The 19,756-nt window shown below is 44.4% G+C and overlaps 1 protein-coding gene across 3 annotated transcripts; it reads left to right on the top strand.

The window, feature by feature from the left end:
- Window positions 1-377: 377 nt before the first annotated feature.
- Window positions 378-18,699, top strand: LOC6634513 (uncharacterized). 3 transcript variants are annotated; one of them, XM_070208025.1, is made up of 7 exons: window positions 378-472; window positions 1,683-1,825; window positions 4,102-7,755; window positions 7,835-7,922; window positions 11,379-11,454; window positions 11,942-12,277; window positions 14,678-18,699. In XM_070208025.1, exons 3-7 carry the CDS (start codon window positions 4,476-4,478, stop codon window positions 15,851-15,853), a joined length of 4,956 nt encoding a protein of 1,651 aa, XP_070064126.1. In that variant the 5' UTR covers window positions 378-472; window positions 1,683-1,825; window positions 4,102-4,475; the 3' UTR covers window positions 15,854-18,699. The 3 variants fall into 3 exon arrangements, with proteins under 3 accessions (XP_070064126.1, XP_070064128.1, XP_070064129.1); XM_070208027.1 differs by having other exon boundaries at window positions 4,099-7,755; XM_070208028.1 differs by lacking the exon at window positions 11,942-12,277.
- The last annotated feature ends 1,057 nt before the right edge of the window (window positions 18,700-19,756 follow it).

Genomic DNA, 19,756 nt, shown 5'->3' with positions numbered 1-19,756 from the left:
GTGTAGAGCGTGTAGATTGGAAGCTGCCGCAATAGTCTTCAAATGATGGCGGAAAGCGTTGCCAGACAGTCGTGAATTTGAAAAAGGCAAAATAACAGCATTTAACAGAAATTTGAACTTAACATGTTGCAAGAGAAAATGTTGAGAAGTAGAAAAGAGCGTTTTTCGATTGAAATGTGCCAGATTCAAGCTGCCAATTAACTAATTTTAGACGAATGTGTGCAGTCTGGTCACACTGGGCTTAGCGCAGACACCAACCGGGCAACTGGTGCGCAGCTGCCAGACGATGCTTCGCTGCCGACGCAGCGTCGCCGCCAACAGCTGTGAATCGGCGAAATCGGCAACATCGGCAAATCGCCAGTCGTCCTTTTAGAGCAAAGGATGCGATGCGATTTGCGCAGTTTGCGTGCGGTATTCGGAGCTAAAGGACGCAGCAGCGGCAACGACAACCGGATAAATCAACACAACAGCCGTGAGATAAAATTCCTAAACCACAGCCTAAACACCCGCCTCCTCCCCCCACAAGTCCTGCAACCAACCCGCACTTACCTAACCCACCTCAACCCGCTCTCTTCCTTCGGACAGTTCCTTATTTTATTTATTTTTTTTTAAATAACAAGCATAAAACGCCGCCGCAAACGAAACATAAATTTCAAAAAATTTGAAAAGTAACGTTAAAAATTGAAAAGCCTTTAAAAGTAAATAATATATATTTTTTTTTAAATATGCAGAAGTTTTAAATAAAATTAAAAATATTATATTCAACTAATATTTGCAAAACGGAAATGAAATATTTTAAAAATTGAATTGACAGTTAAAAAGAACTTGGAAAAATAAATGTGCAGAAGCAAACATTAAAACAGCTTAAATAAATTAAAATACAAGTTTTAGAAGTTTATGAGTTGAATAAATATTTAAATAATATCTGAGAAAGTTTGACAGGTTTATGAATTCTAAAAATTATTAAATAAAGGTTGGACAAATAAAATTAACAAAAAAAAAAAACTCAAAAAATATTTGAACAAGTATCACAAGTTTTTCAATTGAAGAAAAAAAAAAAACATTGAAAACATATTTCAACAAGTTTACAAATTAAAAAAAAAAAAAAAACAACAATTGAACAATTTTAGCTAGTTTTCCAAGTGAAAAACAATTTTGAAAACAATTTAAAAAGAAAATGGAAAGAGTTGTGTGATTTATAAGTTTCAAAAACATTTAAAAAAAATATGTGTGCAGCTGTAAAAAACTTTAAATGAATATGTTAACAGCTTAAAATAAACTAAATACGTTTAATCTTAGCCAAATATTTTGAAGAACCTACTCAAGCCCAAAAAGATATTGAATTCAGTTCTGAAAGTTTTGGGATTTGAAAAATTTCTTTGAAAAATTAAAATTATATTTTGAGAAAAAATTAAAATAAAATATAACATATTTTCTTATATAAGTTTTGAATATGAATTCGATTGTTTGGGCGCGCGTCTTGTTGCTGCTGTTGTTGTTGTTGTGACTGTTGCTGCTACCACAACAATATATTTTTGTTGTTGTTGCGTGTGTTTGCGTTTTATTGCTGGTTGTTGTCGTTTTTTTTTTTGTTTTGTTTTTCTGTAGCCGGGCGTGTCGCGTGTTGCAACTGGCCAAAAGCCAAGTCTGAGGCTGTTCTGCTTTTCTTTTTTTTGTTCCAGTGCTAAGCTAAGACTATTGTGAACTGAGTGATTGTGACTGGCAAGCGCGTTAGCTTGAAAGGCTGCGCAAGGACCCTTGGATTACCTTGCGGGCCCAACAGAAGCCCCCCGCCAAGCAACAGCTGCCGCTGTGCTCAGCTAAGGTAAGCCACACCCACACCCGCCCATAACCACCCTCCATTATAGCCCCCCCCCCGCCCCTCTCCCGCTCCCAAATTTCCGTTAAGCTGCTCCCCCTTAAATAATGCTGATTATCATTTGCTGTGCTTGTTGCTTTGTAGTTGATTTTGCGGTGCTGGCAATGGCCAAATGCAGCTGCTATTTGTGGCCTGCGGATGGCCACTGATATTGCCCCTCCCCCCGCCCATTAAATGGGACTCTGCGTTTGGGTTCTGGTTAACGTAAACAGCATACCGCAACCTTTTGCTTGAGGTTAGAGGCGAGCCAATGGGGTCCGCACGGAGCTTGGGCTGGCTGTTGTGCAACCCTTTTGAACCGCAGGCTGATTTTTGCTCGAGTTGAAATCGAAACATTTTGCGGGCTTTATATTTAATTTGCATGGCATTTTCGGGCATTTACAATGGCCGAGACAAAAGCAATAAAAAACCCAACTTCCCCCAACAACTCCCCCACTCCCCGCCGTGCGAAACAAAACGAGCAATTTTCACAATTTTTGAACAAGTTGCCCGGAGCTGAGCTGAGTTGAGCATTTGAAATTGGCATTTCGATGGCATATTTTGTTTTCGATTTCAATTTCTGAACATTTTTCTGCTATCAAATGCCTTCACACATTCACATTCACATTCACATTCATAGCATATCATCGTTTCATGCTTCATGCTTGTCGCATAGCCACAAAAATATCAAATTTTCCTCTCGTTTCATTTCATTCTCTTTGGCAAAATGGCATTTTACATGCTTCACAATTTCTGTTTGCATTCTTGACGAACTTCCAATTATTGTGGGCTGTTCTTCTGTTGTTGAGGTGTTTGACAAAATGTTAAAATCAAATATGATTGAATGCACAAAGAAATTATTCGGCGTCGCACGCCTCTTATTGTGGGCACAATTTTACATTTTCATTTTCATAATAAGTAAAAAGCAATTTTCTCTCCACGGCAAAGAGAAGAAACCAAATTTGATGGCCAAAAATTATATAAGAACTGAACATTTCTGCTGAATTTGAACTGGCAACTTCTCGCTTGTTGGTTCGACGCTCAGATAGACTCTTGACATCCTGGTACGTAAAGCTCAATTACAAATTATTCTTCTTGAGGTTTCTTTTCTCTGCTTGCCCTTCTTCCCAACAAAAAAAGCTTTTATTCATTTTTTCTTTGCATCAGAGTGCTTGATGAACTCTTCTGCACTTCCATTCCTATTCATGTTACAATTTCCATTCTAATGAAAACATGTCTCAGTTTTCGAATGAATATCTAAAATTCATCTCTGTCATATTAGTAATATATCCCTCCATCTGTCTGTCCGACTGTGCGTATACTCAATATCAAAGTCTAAAAGAGCTAGAGTCCGCAAAATGGCTACAAAAATCATTATTGAACTTTAATTTTTAACTATATCTCGAAGATGATGCACAGCTTCCCCTTGGGCTTTGGTATTTTCTTATATTTTAATGCCATATTTAAGCCCAGAAAGTTTGATTTAAATGCGACTATTAAAACCAGAGTTAATCAAGCATGAATTGTTTATAGTGCGAGCTTTGGGGCTGATAAAGCACAGGGAAGTTGAGGAAAACTGCGCAGCAGGCGTGGCTGTATGTGTGTATGGAATAAGCTAGAAAGTGCTAGCTGCGAGAGAAAGACAAGTAAGCGACTCGGAAAAGAACTGGTTCGCCGAAATCGAACTAGTATGGCACACCCCAAAGAACATAAAGAGGGGTCCTTTGAACGATCGAACTGGTTCCCCTTTTTAGTTCTCCTGTGACAACAATGTTAATAAACAGCTTTGCACTTATTTAAGAGCTATTCAAATAAATTGAGACTAGTTCCAGACGTGAACTAGTTCCACAAAATGAACTAGTGAGGTTCACTCCAAAGAAGGGGTCTTTTGGGACAACTATTTTAATAAACTGTTTAGCACCTATTCAAGCGCCAATTTAAAGTAATTGGCGAAATTGAGGCGAAAACGATTTGTGGAACAGGGAGTTGGATTTGCTGGCATTATTTATGGTCGTTATTTTAACTTGGTGCTTCAATCGCTGTGTGCTTTCCTCGTCTCCTTTTCATTGCACACTTTGGCGCGTCGCTGCATTACTTTTTATTGCATTGCCAGCACAGCGGCAACAGCAATTGCAGCAGCAACAACAGCAGCAACAACAGCAGCAACAGCAGCAGCAGCAGCAGCAACTGTGTTGTTGTTGCAGCATATTTCGTTATTTTAAATTGTATTTCCACTCAAGCAGAACTCATTGGAAGAGCAAAGCGAAAGGCGAGAACAGAGAAAAACAAGAAGGCAAAACGAAGGGAGCACAAAGTACGACGAAGGAGGACGCAACGCGACGCGTTAAGTGCTAAAAGCAGCAGTGTTTCTCTTCCATTTTTATTTTATGCCTTCATTTCTTAACATATATTTTTATTTGTATCTTGAAATTTGTGTGCCAACAAAGAGAAAGACGCCCGCCGGCAACAGCAGCAACAACCGCAGCGACCGCAGCAGTTGCAACACAGTCCAAAGCAGAGCCGCGGCATTGCAGCCGCAGAAAATGGCCGCAGCAGCAGCAACAGCAACAACAACAACAGCAGCAACGTGCAGCATATTGGGCAACTGAGTGAATGAATGAAAGCGGCGACAGCTGCGACGGCTGCGCGGATTGCTGAAGATGTTGATGAAGACGAAGACGAAGATGCCGAGCAGCCAGAAGTGCTACACGACAATGCCAAGTGCCAACAGCAGCAACAACAACAGCAACAGCAGCAACAACAAACAGTGCAAAAGGGGAAATTAAGTGCCAAAGGCAACAACAGTTGCAGCCGCAACAGCAACAGCAACAGCAAGTTTCACAGCGTCAGCGAAGCAAAATCAAAACTAAATTTACATAAGAAAACAAGACAACACAAAGCAAACGAGCAACGCAAAAGGCATAATCAAAATAAGCAGAACAGCAACAGCAACAACAGCAGCAACAACAACAGCAGCAGCAACAAGCACAACAGCAGCAACCGCAACATGGCAGCTGCTGCATATAGCAGCAGTGGGCGTGGCCAACGTGTTGCCGCCTTGCGGTTAATATGGCTGCTGTTGCTACTGGTGGCCAACAGCAATGGCCAGGCGCAAGCAGCACCAGCAAAGCCGGCAACTGTTGTAGCTGCCACACAGCAGTTACAGTTTGGCGTTGAGGGCGACACGCCCACACTGATTGTCGCTGCCAAGCAGCAGCAACATGAGCAACAGCAGAAACATGAGCACCAGCAGCAACATGAGCAGCAGCAACAACATGAGCAGCAACAAAGGCAGCAGCAACAGCATGAACTGAAGCAACAGCAGCAGCAACACGAGCGGCAGCAGCAACATGAGCAGCAGCAACAACTTGAGCAGCAGCAGCAGCAGCAGCAACAACAACATGAGCAGCAGCAGCCAGATGAGCAGCAGCAGCAGCAACAACAACAATACGAGCAGCAGCAGCAACAACATGAGGAGCATCACAATAAAGTCATCACAACAACAGCAGCAGCAAGCACAGCAGAAACAATTGCTGCTGTCAATGAAAGCAACATGCCAAGCACCAATGTATTTAAAGTGCCCGGAACAACAACAGCAGCAACATCTACAACAACAGCAGCATCAACCACAACTGCTGGCAGCAACACTTTGAACATGAGCCAACTGCAACAGTCAGTGGAGTCGGTGGTGCAGCTGCTGGACCTGGAAATGACAGCCGCACCACCAACTGGCAATGGCCACGATGGACGCAAGCTGACCAAAAAGAAGCAGCTACAGCAGCAACACTTTGTGCCAGCGGCAACAACCACCAAGGAAACAGCAATGGAAACGGAAGCCACCACCACCAGCAGCACCACCAGCTCCACTAGCACCAGCAGCACCAGTAGCAGCAGTGGCGGCGGCCTGGAAAGCAGTCAAGCGGCCGCGCTGTTGCCCGTGCCCAATGGCTATTTGGGACCCATTTTTATGGGCGAGAAAACTTTTAGTGTGGTGCATCCGCTTAAGAAACCACAGGCAACCACAGGCACCAACCACCAGCAGGAACAGCAGCAGCAGCAGCACGAGGACTCCATTGAGCTGCAGTTGCGCCAGGGACGCATCGTGGAGATATTAGCGCCAACTGCTTTACTCGAATCAAATGTGGAAAGCAGCTCTACGCGTCCGGGCCCCAGCACCACGACAACCACAACCATGCTGCCGGCAGCTGTACCGCAAACACAGTCGGTGCTGTCGACAACTGTTTTCCAGGTGCCGGAGCTGCAGCAGAGCAGCACCACACGTTTACCTATGCCGGCGGCCGAGATCAGCGTCGCGCCGGCCCCGCCGCGCACCGAATCCAAGATATCCGACATACAAATCGAAGTATACGACTCGACGGTGGACTCCATAGTGGCATCCACGAATTTCCGGGACAATCGTGGCTACTATCCGCTGCCGCTGGAACAGACGCTGGGCACCGCCAGGCCGCCCAGCTCGCCGGTTGCCCAGGAGCGCTTCACCCAATACGTAATCGATCGCGCCGATGTCTCCACACAGCCCGCAGCGGGCGCTGTTATGGGCGTCGGCATGGACAAACCGGAGCCGGCTGCCATCGAGATACACATCAATGTGTCGGAGGCGTTTGGCAATGAGAGCGAGGATCTGGAGTTCTCCTACCGCCAGCCGGCGGCCAGCGAGACAAAGGCCAACAAGCCCAACGACGAGATACTCGTCGTTGAGATCATTGACAACAGCGCCGGGGATAACAGCACCGAGAACACATTTAGTGACGGCATGGAGCACATGAATCTGAATCCCATGTTCGGCTATCCGTATCGCTCTGATGCGCCGCCGTCGCCGGCCGTACGTCCGCCCCACGATTCCGCCGATGAGCTATTCATGGCGGATACGAAGAGCGTTGAGGGCTTGCCACGGCCACCGCCGCCGCCGCCACCGCCGCCGCCGCGCAAGCCGAACATCGATCGCGACTCGGACACCATATTCTACATATCCAACACGGAGGTCAAAGTGGGCGAATCCCTGCCCACCGTCAGCAGCGCCGTCAACGAGCAGCAGCAGCGCAAGCTCCAGTTCGAGAATCAGTTCTTTCCCGCCAGCTACGTGCTGGACCAGCAGCAGCAGCAGCAGCTGCAGCGCAGCTCAGCCGCCACGCCCCGTTATGAGGAGGACATTCTACTCTCGCCGCAGCAGCACACCGCCGACGCCCTAAAGATTCTGCGCAGTCCCAGCAGCAGCAGCAGCGGTGGCGGGGGAGGAGATGGCGCTCCTCCGCTGGATGTGACCTATGTGGGTGAATCGGTTATTGAGGTGGAACAGCAGTCGCTGGCCTCCACAATGGCGAGCCATGGCAGCTCCCAGCAGCCGGACATTGTCATACAGCCGGCGGTTCTGCCCGATTTGGCCATTGGAGTGCCCGTCATTGGCGAGCTGCCGCCGCAGATTGAGCTCAAGGAGATCGACTATATGCCCGGCGAGCTGGTTGGCGCGGGGCGCAACATCTATGAGAACGACATTGAGAGCAACGGCCTGGGTCTGGGCAACGATCCGGATGTCATCGAGAGCTCCATTCAGTATGGTGGCGATCTGATTGACGATGGCGCCGGCGGCGGCTTTGATGGCGTCGAGGGTTCCTATCCTTTCGAGAGTCCGGCCCATCGGCTGCAGCAGCAGGATGCACAGGGCTCTCGACGCCACCCGTTTGGTCACGGCTTCAGTCACCTGCATCGCGAGCAGCTGCCCGCCGCAGAGCTACTGAATGCCACGCTCCAGCAGCACAACGAGAGCCTCAGGGGCTATGCCGATTCGAGTGGTGCATCCGCCATGGCGCCCCTGCAGCACGGGGAGCGCATGGGCAATGCCACCGCCCTTTCGGAGGATCCGCTCGCCGACTATGATGGTGAGTCCACAGTGCATCCAGTCCTCGACTATTGACTGACCCCGCTTCTTGTGTTTCTTTTCTTTTTTTCCCTTTGCAGGTTTTCTCAATCTCTTCGCCGTTTCCATGGGCCTCATCATTGTCATTCTGCCCGCTGCGCTCCTCACGTCCATGTACTGCGCCGTACGGTAAGTAAATACGTTTAATGAACAAACATTATATTCTAGCCTTAAGTAAATCTGATACTATATAAGCTACTAGCCGGCAATCCACCGGCTATGACTAGGCCAACTTCATTGCTTTCTGCCCGTTGAATTTTTAAAAAACTTTGCGTTCAACTGCTTTCTGGCAAACAACTTATCAATCAGTCAATCTGTCAAAAAGTATGTCAATCAGTCAGTCATCGGTCAATCTACCAGGTTGTTGGTACACCAATCAGACAGTATGTCAATCAGTCATTCAGGTTATTCAGTCTGCCGTCGGTCTATTAATCAGGTAGCTTGCCAAAGAGTCAGACTGGAGTCAGTTACTCATTCAGTTGGTCAATCTGTGAATCATTCAATGATTCATTAGTCAACTTGTTAGTCAACCAATCAGTCAGACAGTATTTCAATCAGTCAGGCAATCAATCAATTCAATGAGTTAATCAGTCAGTCATCAAGCAGCTGGTCAGTTACAGAGTTAGTCAGTCATTTAGTCAATCAGCCAATCAGTCAATCAGTCAATTAGTCAGTTCCGTTAGTTAGTTCAACAGTAATTCAATCATTGAGTCAATCAGTCAAGATCAATCAGTCATGGGTCAGTGAGTGAATCAGTCGAACAGTCACTTACTCCGCCAGTCAGTCCAATAGTTAGTTTGTCAATCAGTCAGTCAGTCAGTCACTCAGTCACTCAGTCAATGAGTCAGTCAGTTAATCAGTCATTAGGCAATTATACATCAGTCAATCAGTGGGTCAGTCAGTCAGTTAATGAGTCAATCAATCAATCAATTTGTCAGTTAGACAGTCCATCAGTCAGTCATTGCATCCGTTAGTTAGTCAATCAGCCAGTCAATCTGCCAATTGGATACTGAGGACAAATCGATAGGCTTAGCTTTTATCTGAATGTTATAAATTAGTTTCAAAACTGTAGAAAAATCGAAATATCGATATCAAATGTTTGGATATATCGAAAGATTGATTTTCATTCTAGACTATTTTCTTATTCGATGTAACAAATCGTTGTTGTCGGGCTTTCATCTGTAGCTCTTGAGCTGAGTGCAATAAATATTTAAATAAACAACAGACAACAATCCCCTAGGGCTTCAGCAGGGCTGTGTCTAGAGTTCATCATGAATTCCTATCCGGCGTGTGTTTAATCAGCTCCGACGCGCTGTCCTTGAACTTAAAAATAATTGCGTGTGCTCAATGAAGTTGAAAATAATCACAAAGCAGTTGCCGCAAGGAAGACGAAGGGCGTGGATGAGGCGGACGGAGGCAGAGGGTTAGGGGCTGTCTGTTTGAAAGCCAAAATGCTGGCAATTGCTGCAATAAGCAGCGAGGCGCAACGAGAAGCGACTCTGCCACGCACCAAATGACAAATTGAGGCAGGATGAAACTGCTGCAGTCAGTTGCCAAGAGCTCGAAGGGTTACCTGGCAAATACACACACACGCACACACACACACACACACGCACACAGGCAAACACACAGTCAGCTGGTACGCTTAATACACAGGGGAGTTATTGTTAGATGGGAGGCGTGGCAAATCGCATTTATCAGCTTCATTCTGGCATTTTATTTCTCGCAAATCTGTGACTACGGCCAGGACGAGACGACGGACTGTGACGCAATGTCAGCACGCAACATCCTTTCAGGCGGGCAGCTCTAAACTGCCACGCCCTCCCCCCACACACGGCCCGCCTTCGCAGTGCCTGCTGCGATACACATAAATCTCGAGCATGCCACGTAAATGGGAATTTGTTGCCATTGCCTTTTTATATGCGGCCACTAAATGCCAAACAAAATGAAGGCCATGCGTGCGGGTGAGAAAGGTGGAAAGAGAGAGGGGGAGGGGCGGCAAGAAGTGGCTGGGGATGCGCCGGCGGGCGGAATAAAAGCTGGCCCGAAAATCTAAAGGCGCCACAAATCAAAGACGGGCGCGTCGACACAAGGCGCCGGAAGCGGAAGTCGCCAAACGGTGAAGCAAGAGAGAGAGACAGAGCGAGAGAGAGAGAGAGAGAGAGGGTGAGAGGGGGGAAGAGGGGGCAGAGACAAGTGAAGATGATGAAGATGGCAAGTGGCATTGAAGCTAACAAGGCGCGAGGCGTCGCTGCGTGTTGCATGAACCGAACCGAAGCGAGGCGCAAAGGAAACGAACGCATAAAACGTCAAAATGGGAAACCGCAAACCAGTTGCCAGTTGCCACAAAAAGGTGCCACACGACGGCGGCCGCAGATGAGAGTCGACAAATGCGCAGCGGAAATAAATTTTCCCAGTGTTTTTCCTCCGTCTTCTTCTCCTTTTTATTTTTTTTTTTGTGTTGCTTGCGGTCACACGAGCAAGTGATAGAAGGGGGATAGGTGGGGGAGGATAGGTGGGTGTGTGTGGAGGCTGAAAAGGAAATTGCACAATAAACTGTCGAGACGAGAAATTAGTTGTGCGTGCGAGTGTGTGTGTGTGTACGTGTGTGCGTGCGACAATTTGCACTGAGAAACGCATTAAAAACGAGAGTTAAATGCGAAGCTCTCTCAAGTGTGCTTGACGAACTCAAGGGTGGAGGGAGGGTGGTGTGTAAAAAACTTTTCTATTACTCATGTGCAACACACACACACATACACACACACACACACACACATCTGGTATCATATGCTGCTTAGTATTTGCAAAAGTATCATAAGCTTAGTTTTCGCCATCTGCTTTTTCTAGTAGATGGGCAGCACTTGAGCGTATTGTAGCTGTTAGCCTGGGCAGCTCTTTGGAGCAGCTGGGCAGCACTCGACAACTGTTCTTCCATCAAAGAGCATTAAAGTTTCTCCCGCTTCTCTCTTCAGCTCCCGCCGAAACTTTTTCTGCTGGGCAGCAATTCGGCAACATGTCAAGTGCTTTGTAACTCTTAGCTCTACATATGCTCTAATCTCCTACAAGCCTGTCAACCTTTTTAGGTAGATAGACAGCTGTTCGGGCTCTAAACATAAGTCAGCAGTCAACACACTGCAAAAGTAGATAAGTTGCATTCATGTTGTTGACTTGTTTGTGCTTCTCTCGCGGCAGATGCTTGGGAGAAAGCTGTAGAACTTGTAGGTAATCTCTCTCTGAGAAAAATTTGGCAATAACTATGTTTTTTTTTAGAAGCAAATGGGCAGCACTTCTATACTTTTATCTATCTATCTACCACAAAGGCACATTGGACCCAGCTCTTCTACAAGCAGATGGGCAGAACTCTGTTGCTACTCGTTATTTTCGAACAGATGGGCAGCACTGGGGCAAACATTGATTGATGTTCGCAATACAAAGTAGGCAACAAACTTTGTGCATTCCACTTACATTTCGTGCACATTTAATATGCATGCGATTTTATAATGATGCCAACTCACTTACTACTCTCTAACTCTTTCACGTTCTCACTCTCACACTCTCTCTTTCTCTTTCTGTTTCCATTTGCAGTTATTTACTGAATAAGAATGCGACTTCGAGTGCCGCTGGCGATGACAGCGAACAGGGCCAGGATTCCAAGAATGAGGTAAGTGCGTCCAACTAGATGATGAAGCGGCAGTTGAAGCAAACGATAGATGATGATGATGATGATGATGATGATCATGATGATGATCTAGATGTTGGAGATGATGATGAGGAAGCAACAGCAGCAGCGGGCAATAAAGCAGTAGATGAAAGACGAAACGCAACAAACAAAACTGCAATTGAAATGCGAAGGCAAATGCCGTCAGGTGTTGGAACAATTTTTTGCGCGGCGCCACGTTTCGGCCACGCCCATCGCGCCGCTTTTTCCCTAAACTGCAAACAATGGCAAAAAATGTTGCGTAAAATTGCGAATTCGCCTCAGCGTAATTTAATTGCATTCAAATAGTTGCGCAGCTTAAAACTAGTTCAACTTTGGCTCGGGCTCTGCGTCGCTCAGCGGCTATGTGTGTGTGTGTGTGTGTTTGTGTGTGAGTGTGTACGTGTGTGTGAGTTCACTAAAAGCCTGTGTTCACTCTGTTACTTTACAGTCGTCGTCCTGCTCGGTCGCATCCTTCTCGTCGCCAATATCGCAGCTAAGCATTCAACACGTGAGTCTGAATCCGAATCCGTATTCGAATCCGGAACCGAATCCGAATCCGGACTCGAGTCGAAATCCAGATCTGATTCGGTCCATGTCTTTGGCCCTGGCCAGCGGCGTGCAGCGCATCGAGTTTCAATTTGAGGCGCGCCCAGATATACAGACGCCCACATCGACGGGCGCTGCCACGCCCACATTGGCGAGCGCTGCGTTCGCGTTCAGTGGCTCCGTCACAAAGATGACGCTCAAAGATAATCATCTGATTGTTGTCACCGAAGAGCGCCATGTAAGTTCAACTGTGAACAGCGTTAACAGCTGTTAGTTAACAGCTGTTAATCTGCTCCACTGTTTGTCATGTCTTTTGTCGTTGTCGTCTCTTTTACTCGCACTGCAATCACCTTATATAGTTAAAGATGCACACCAACACGCTGAGGAGAGTGGTTCATTTCTCTGTGAACTAGTTCTTTGGGAACATTAGACCAACACTTGAGTTTAGATAAAGATATCAATAATATCCTTTAAAGTTCAGCCCTTATGTTACTTTACTAAGTGAACCAGCGATAGAATTTGTTCATGGAACCAGCTAGATATGAGAGTTATGCCAATACGAGCATTTTATCGATAATTTATTTGCGGGAGTAGGTTATTAATATCATTTAGCTTTCAAAATGCTGGAGCGCTGAACTAGCTCGCGTTTAAAGTTTCTGTTGGAACAAGTTTCTCATATTCTTTGGATAGGATAGATGCTATTTAAAAGTGTTAATAATCTGGCTATGCTTAAATGTGCCCCTATAAACTGCCAGAAACAGTGCTCTAGAGTAGTTCTCTAGTTCACAGAAACAGTCTTAGCTCAAAGTTGTTGTTTTTGAACTACTGAGTACCAATTAGGTTCGCGTTATCAATTATAAATAGCTATCCAAGCCTTTGTTGACTTAAAACTTACTGATCTAGTTAATGGAACTAGTTCACTCCAGTGCACAAAACCTTGTAAAAAAATAACTATAGTTAGATTCCAGCCAGATTTAATTTTAAGCTTTACTTTGATTTGTTGTGAACTAGCTCACTTGAACTAGCTCATAGTTGTCTAGCCAGTTCCGGAACACTTATAGGCGTGTGCTCGCTTCGCGATTTTGTGTGCATCTTTATAACTGTATTTTGTCAAATATTTGTCTCTCTTTGTTGTGTCACACTTTTTGCTCGCTTCTTATTGTCTTTTGCTCGCATCTCTAACTGTTTGCCTCTCGCTCTCTGTCTAACTCATACAATACTTTGTCGCACTCTAATGTAGTCATTATCTCCGTCTCTGTCTCTGTTGTTGTTGTCGTATTTGATTGATTGATTGCCGTTGCTATTGTTGTTGTTGTCGTTGTATTTTTGTCTGCCTGCTCTTTCAGCCCGAATAACTCCCATTGTTGTACTTCCGCTGGTAATCGTCTCTTTCGCTCTTTTGACCGCGGAATGTGTAAATAGTTGTCTCCCTAAACAAGTTGGAGAGGGACGGAGCTAGAGAGAGATCTATTGTACACATACTTGTATATATTTCGCTACTTGTCTCTTACTTTCTCTCTCTATCTCTCCCCCTTTTTATTCAAGATTAAAGTTGATTGAGAGCGAAAGAGACAGCTAAACAACCTGTTCCTTTTCTAATCAATCAACTCTTAATGTTACCGAGCATTAGTCAATAGCTGATTGAGCGCCAAAGCGACAGCTGTATATATTATCACGAGTGCGCTTGCTGTCTCTTTTCCTCTTGAAACTCCTGTTGTGCTCGTCCCTTTCATCGACTTGACTGTGCTCGATTCTTGAAATTTGTGTCCTTCAACTTCAGCTGGTGCATCCTTTGGGTATCCACTTGCTGTCATCCGCACGTTTACTGCCCTCTCTCCCACTCCCAACTTTTGTTTCTATACCCTGCACCCAATGGAAAGATTAGAAGATATGTGTGTAACAGATGGAAGAACGCATACTTGATCTGCATTAAATGTAATGTGTGTTTAGGTCCGTCTGTATCAGCGACTTTAGGAGCAGCTCGAGCTCGAACATGTTGCTGACAAGAGCAGTTCGAACTCGAACATGTTGCTGACTCGAGCAGCTCGAGCTCGAACATGTGGCTCACTCAAGCAGCTGAAACATCGTTTTGCCACTACTCGAAAGCTCAAGTCTCTCGGTTTTCAATTATATCCATCGCGTAATCGGACGGTTCTAGTTTTCATATTGGGTGCAGGGTATTTTCTGTTCGAGCAGCCTCGATCGGAGCGCTTGTTGTTGGCCGTTTGTTTTCTGTCATCCTTTGGGTTTCGAGTCTCAGCTATTTGTCAAGCAGCTCAACCCAGGATATCCGCTGCCAGCCTCAGTCACACCTGTGTTCTCCACACTCCTTTGCCCTCTCCTTGTCTCCCTCTTTCTCTTTCTCCCTGTGTATGAGGTGTAAATGTGCCACAAGCCAAAGCATATGCAAATGCAATTTTCGGCACTTTCCGCATGACAGCTGCACGATTTGTTCGCCTGCTGTCGTCGCTGCCGCCGCCGCCGCTTGTGGCAAGCATTTAGCACGCCCGTTTCTTGCCTGCCCCCTTACCCTCACCCTACCCACACTTTGCTGTTGTTGTTGCCTGCCACGCCCCGTTCCCGCCACCGCCAGTAGCTGATGTGCCGCTCTCCTTTCCTCTTCTCGCCCCCAATGCAGGACATATCGCGCAACGCACGCGAGACCAAGATGCACACGGACAAGGACGGCGTCTTCGTGGTGGAGGTGGCGCGCGGCATCGATTCCAAGCAGCCGCCGGATAGCCCCGCCGCCGGCGCCGGCCCAGGCGCTGACATTACCGAGCTGCCCTTCGATACGAACACCAAGCAGACGGCGGCGCTGGTCGAACGGAGCCTGCCGCCCAGTCATGAGCAGGTGCAGATTCATGCGCCACCCAGCGATTTTGCAAATCCCTCGTTGCCAGTCGCAGTCGGAGCTGGAGTCGGTACTGTTGGCCTGCAGCTCATTGAGGAAGAGCAGCTGCTGCCCGAGGAGGAACCAGCCGGGGACGAGGAGCCGCAGCCGATGCCATCGCTTACCGGACTGTCCCAGTCGGATCTTAGCTCCAGCTCGTCCAGTGACTCGAACAAGCGCTACTCCTATGGCAACCAGGAACTCTATGTCATCGAGCAGCCCGGCTATGCCCAGGACTCGCCACATTTGCTCAGCGCCCAGCTAATCGCCGGCCAGGAAACCACCGATAATGACCAGGAGCCGCAGTCACAGCTGGAAGAGCCACCGGTACCGGCACCCGCCGCCTTCGGCAATGCCCCAGAACTGTCGGAGGCACTAGAAGAGGCAGAGGCCGGGCAGGAGTCGATGCCAGCTGAGACACCTCAGGAGCAGACCAGGGAGGAGCCGGAAAATGGCTATGACAGCTTGATGAGCCTGCCGGCGCCGCCCTCCACCGAGGAGATTAAAGAGCTCAACGATTTTACGCTAAACGAATCGAACCAATTGGATTCATTACCGCCGCCACCACCGCCACCGCCGCCGCCGCCGCTAAACGAGGCGTCAAATGGCGAGGAGCAGCAACAGGAGCAGCAGCAGGAGCAGGAGGAAGAGAGGGAGCAGGAGCAGAAGACAGAGCCAATATTAAAGCTAGCAAATGGAAAAATCATTGCCACCAATGCACCACCAACAACAACAACACCAGCAGCCGCAGCCAATGGCGGGGGGCAGGAGCCGTCCACATTGACGCCGCCCGCCTCGCCGCCCGCCACGCCCAGCGGCTCGCCGGTGGCCGGCGGCGGCTCCACGCTGTGCGCGGGCAGTCTCAGCAATGGGCTGCATGCGGTTGCACAGCCCATGGCTGTCGATGTGAATGGCAGTTAAGAAGAAGAAGCAGCGAAGGAAGCTAAGCCAGAAGAAGAAGCGGCAGCAAATGTCTAGAGGAAGAAACCGAAGAGCAACAGATGGCAGCACGCGTTGAAGGTAAGCAAAAGAAGAAGCAGGCGAAGAGAATAAAGAAATAGAAGAGGAGAATGAAAAAGAAGAAGAAGAAACAGCAAAAGAAGAAGCAGAACTGGCAAAAAGAAGAGCAACATGCACTGCAGGTACGATATTCGCGAGTACTCAATATAATATCTAATATCTAAGCTATTTAGAGATCGATCGAAGAGGTATTTTTTTTTCCAAAAAAACATGCAGCGTGTGGGTTGAGTTAACCCCTCTCCACGCCCACACACACACACACACACACACACAAACACACACACAAACACACACACACACAGACACACATGTGTCAGATGTTTAGGCTAGGCTAAGCGTTAGGCAGCATAACAAAAAAATAATCCAAAAACAAAAAGCTAAATATAAATATGAATATGAATGCGTGAGCTAAACAAAAGAATTTTCAACTTTTTCCAATTAACTGTTTGTTGATTTTTCAAATATTGATATAAACATAAAGAAGAAGAAAAAAACACAAACAAAAATATAATATATATATATATAGATATATATATATATAAAATATAAAAACAATTCAAATGCGATTGATATTAAAAAAAAGAAAAAAAAAAAAAGAAAACATAATTAATTGTTTGTCTATTTGCGGCTGACGGCTGCTATTTCAATGTCTAACTACAAATAACTACAAATAAGCCACAATCGAAACGAATCCCTTCACAAAAAGAATAATAATGTCCCGCCAGTCGACCATAAAATGCATAAATAATACATTTTAATTGCTTGCACATACATTTTTCAGCCACAAATTGATTGCGCATTATTCATCAAAGTAACTAACCCATTGAATTCAAATATTTTAAGCGACAGCGTTGTCCAATTTTCTATGCTATCTTTTTAGGGTCTTAGTTGTGCATATCCAAGAGTTCAATAGAATTTAACAAAATTTTATGGCTGGAACCATTCCAGTGAACTCGGTAACTATCTTATTTTGCAGCCAACTTCATGCATACAAAAGCCCTGCAAAGAGCGACTATTATTTGAGCAACTAACCCAGTGAACTCGGCTCTCACAAGAGCTTGTGCTGTCAAATTTGGTATGCCGATTATTTGGGGCTTCAGTTGTGCATATCCAAGTGTTCAATACAATATATAGCAACATTTTATGGGTGGAACCACCCCAGTGAACTCGCTAACTAAACGCGCCAGAGACTTGATTTTTGGTATGTTAACGCGTATCGCAGCCAACTTCTTGCATACAAAAGCCCTGCAAAGAGCGCCCATTATTTGAGCAACTAACCCAGTGAACTCAGCCCACACAAGGGCTAGAGCTGTCAAATTTGATATGCTGACTTTTTGTGGTGTCAACAGTTCGCATCCGAAGAATTTGCAAAATCTATACACATTTGGCATTTGCGTGCACAGCGTGTTTTTGAGTTGTACTCCGATATTTGACATTTGACATTTATTTTAATTCGTTTTTTGAAAAGTAATCAAATGTGCCGAAATTTATATAGAACAAGACAACACACAATTTACAATAACAATTTATACAATCTATAAGAACTTTACATATACAAATACGATACGTGAGCATCTCGTGTAATCCTTGAACAACTAGCGACTAGCAAATAGTTTTCTTTTGGTAAATAATACAAACTATAAACATACAAAAAACAAAAAAAAAAAAAAAAAACACAGGACTTCAAATTTAGAACAAAACATAAACTATATATTGATGTACTAAGTGTAACTAAGATAAACAATTCAATATTCAGTAAATGGTAAATGGTAAAAGGTAAAAAGTAATAAAGTATAAAAAAGCAAAATCAAATATTTGCCCACAATATTAAGAATTATACAACAGAAAATTAAAATGAAAAGAATGGAACTCTCTAAATAAATAGACGTAAAACATTTATTAAGTAAAACTCGAGATTTCACAAAAAAAAAATAAAAATAAAAGAAAATATTATAACAATTAAAGATAAATGATAAATTAAATTAAAGAAAATTAAGAAAAATGCGTGCACTGCAAGTGGCACTCGTTTTTTTTTTTTTTTATACAAGTAGAGAATTATATATGCAATACCCAAAGGATATGGCAAGTTATATAGATCGGTTCCGATCGGTTCAAAAACGAACGAACGAATGCAAGATTTTTAAGTTTTTTGTTGATTCGATTGTTTCCAATTGTTTTATTGACAATTTGTTTGTAAGATGCAGGCACAAAAAAAAAAAAAAGAATATATATGATAATGATTGATTGATATGATATACTTATATAACCCCATATAGAAATATAAATCTAGGCAAGTGCCAGTTTTTTTTTTAATAAGAGAAATAAAGCCAAACGAAAACCGAAAAGAAAAGTAAACGGAAAACGAAAAAACAAAATGAGAAAAACCAAAAAAAAAAAAAACATAATAAGTAAATGTGATTGTTATTTAACTTAAGTTATGCATTAAATCGATATTGATTGATATGTGTGTATGTGTATGTAAGGTATGCCAAAAACATATATATATATACAATATATATATATATATATATATATATATATAGCCCAGTTAGCCAAAGAGATGATCGATTCGATTGAGATTGAGCGCAGAGCATGGAACAGTAAAAGCTGAAAAACTGATTTAAAACGAAAAGAAAAATGGTAACTACTATGTGAAGGCTAATAAGCGAGCATTTGACATACTATATACTAGGGTCAACCAGCGATTGGAATAAAATGAATAAAATGAAATTCAAGATATTAAGAAATCAATATGATCTTTTTCCTTGGCGGTTACTGCACACATCTGTAGTTCTATGGTAAGTTGGAGAGTTTTCAATATTTGTAGATATTAATAATATTATTAGCAAGCGGTTTTCCAAATATCATAGAACGTAGAACTTAAATTGGTAGTTGCCGAATGTGACTACAGTAGAAACTGCTGCCTTCTAGTTAGTATGGCTTGGGCTATCAGTCAGTAAGTCAAGCAATCAATCAGTCATTCAATCACCCAATCTTACAATAAGTCAAGTAGTTAGTCACCCAGTCAATCAGGCAGCCATTTGATCAGTCAGTTAGTCAGACAATCAGACAGTCAATCAACTAATTCATTAGTTAGGCAATCAGTTAGTCAGTCAATCAGTCAGTCACTTAGCCAATTTCTCAGTCAATCAGCCAATCAATTAGTCATTCACCCAATCAATCTGTTAATAAGTCCAGCAGCTGGTCAGTCAGTCAATCAGTTAGTGAATTAGTCATTCAATCATCCAGGCAATTTGTGAGTCAGTCAGTCATTCTATCATCAGTCAGTCCATCACTTAGCCGCTAAGCGGGTCAATAAACCAGTCAAACAGTTAGTCAGTCAATCAGCTGGTCTATTGGTCAGTTAATCACTCAGGCAATCAGTCAGCCACTCTATTAGTCAATCAGTCAGTCAATCAGCTAGTTAGTCTAGTCCATCACTGAGTGATTCAATCATTCAATCAGCCAGTGTATCAGTCAATCCGTCAGTCAATCAATTAGTAAATCATCTAGTCCATCATTCAATCAGTCTATCAACTACTAGTCAGTCAGACAATCAGCCACTCGGTCAATCAGTTTGTACGTCGGTCAGTCAGTCAGTTAATGAATCAGTAAGTCGATCGATTAGTTTAGTCTTCTACATTTTTATTATAAAGTCTTATAATAATAACAGGTTTACATAAATTTTTGTCATAATATTTGACCCTTTTCTTACTATAAGTTTTACCCTTTCTCACCCCTCCCTCTCTATTCTACAATTTCTTTATTTTAATTTGATGAATTCTAAGCCCGATTTTGTCATTA

This window comes from Drosophila virilis, chromosome X (assembly GCF_030788295.1).
Source record: "Drosophila virilis strain 15010-1051.87 chromosome X, Dvir_AGI_RSII-ME, whole genome shotgun sequence".
Classification (NCBI taxonomy): Eukaryota; Metazoa; Arthropoda; class Insecta; order Diptera; family Drosophilidae; genus Drosophila; species Drosophila virilis.
This window is presented reverse-complemented; position numbering and strand designations above follow the sequence as displayed.

Coding starts and splice junctions, on each gene's coding strand:
- LOC6634513 (XM_070208025.1), top strand. CDS start 4,476: ATGAAAGCGGCGACAGCTGCGACGGCTGCGCGGATTGCTGAAGATGTT. Junction 7,756..7,834: donor TCCGCTCGCCGACTATGATG/GTGAGTCCACAG, acceptor TTCCCTTTGCAG/GTTTTCTCAATCTCTTCGCC. Junction 12,278..14,677: donor TTGTCACCGAAGAGCGCCAT/GTAAGTTCAACT, acceptor CCCCCAATGCAG/GACATATCGCGCAACGCACG.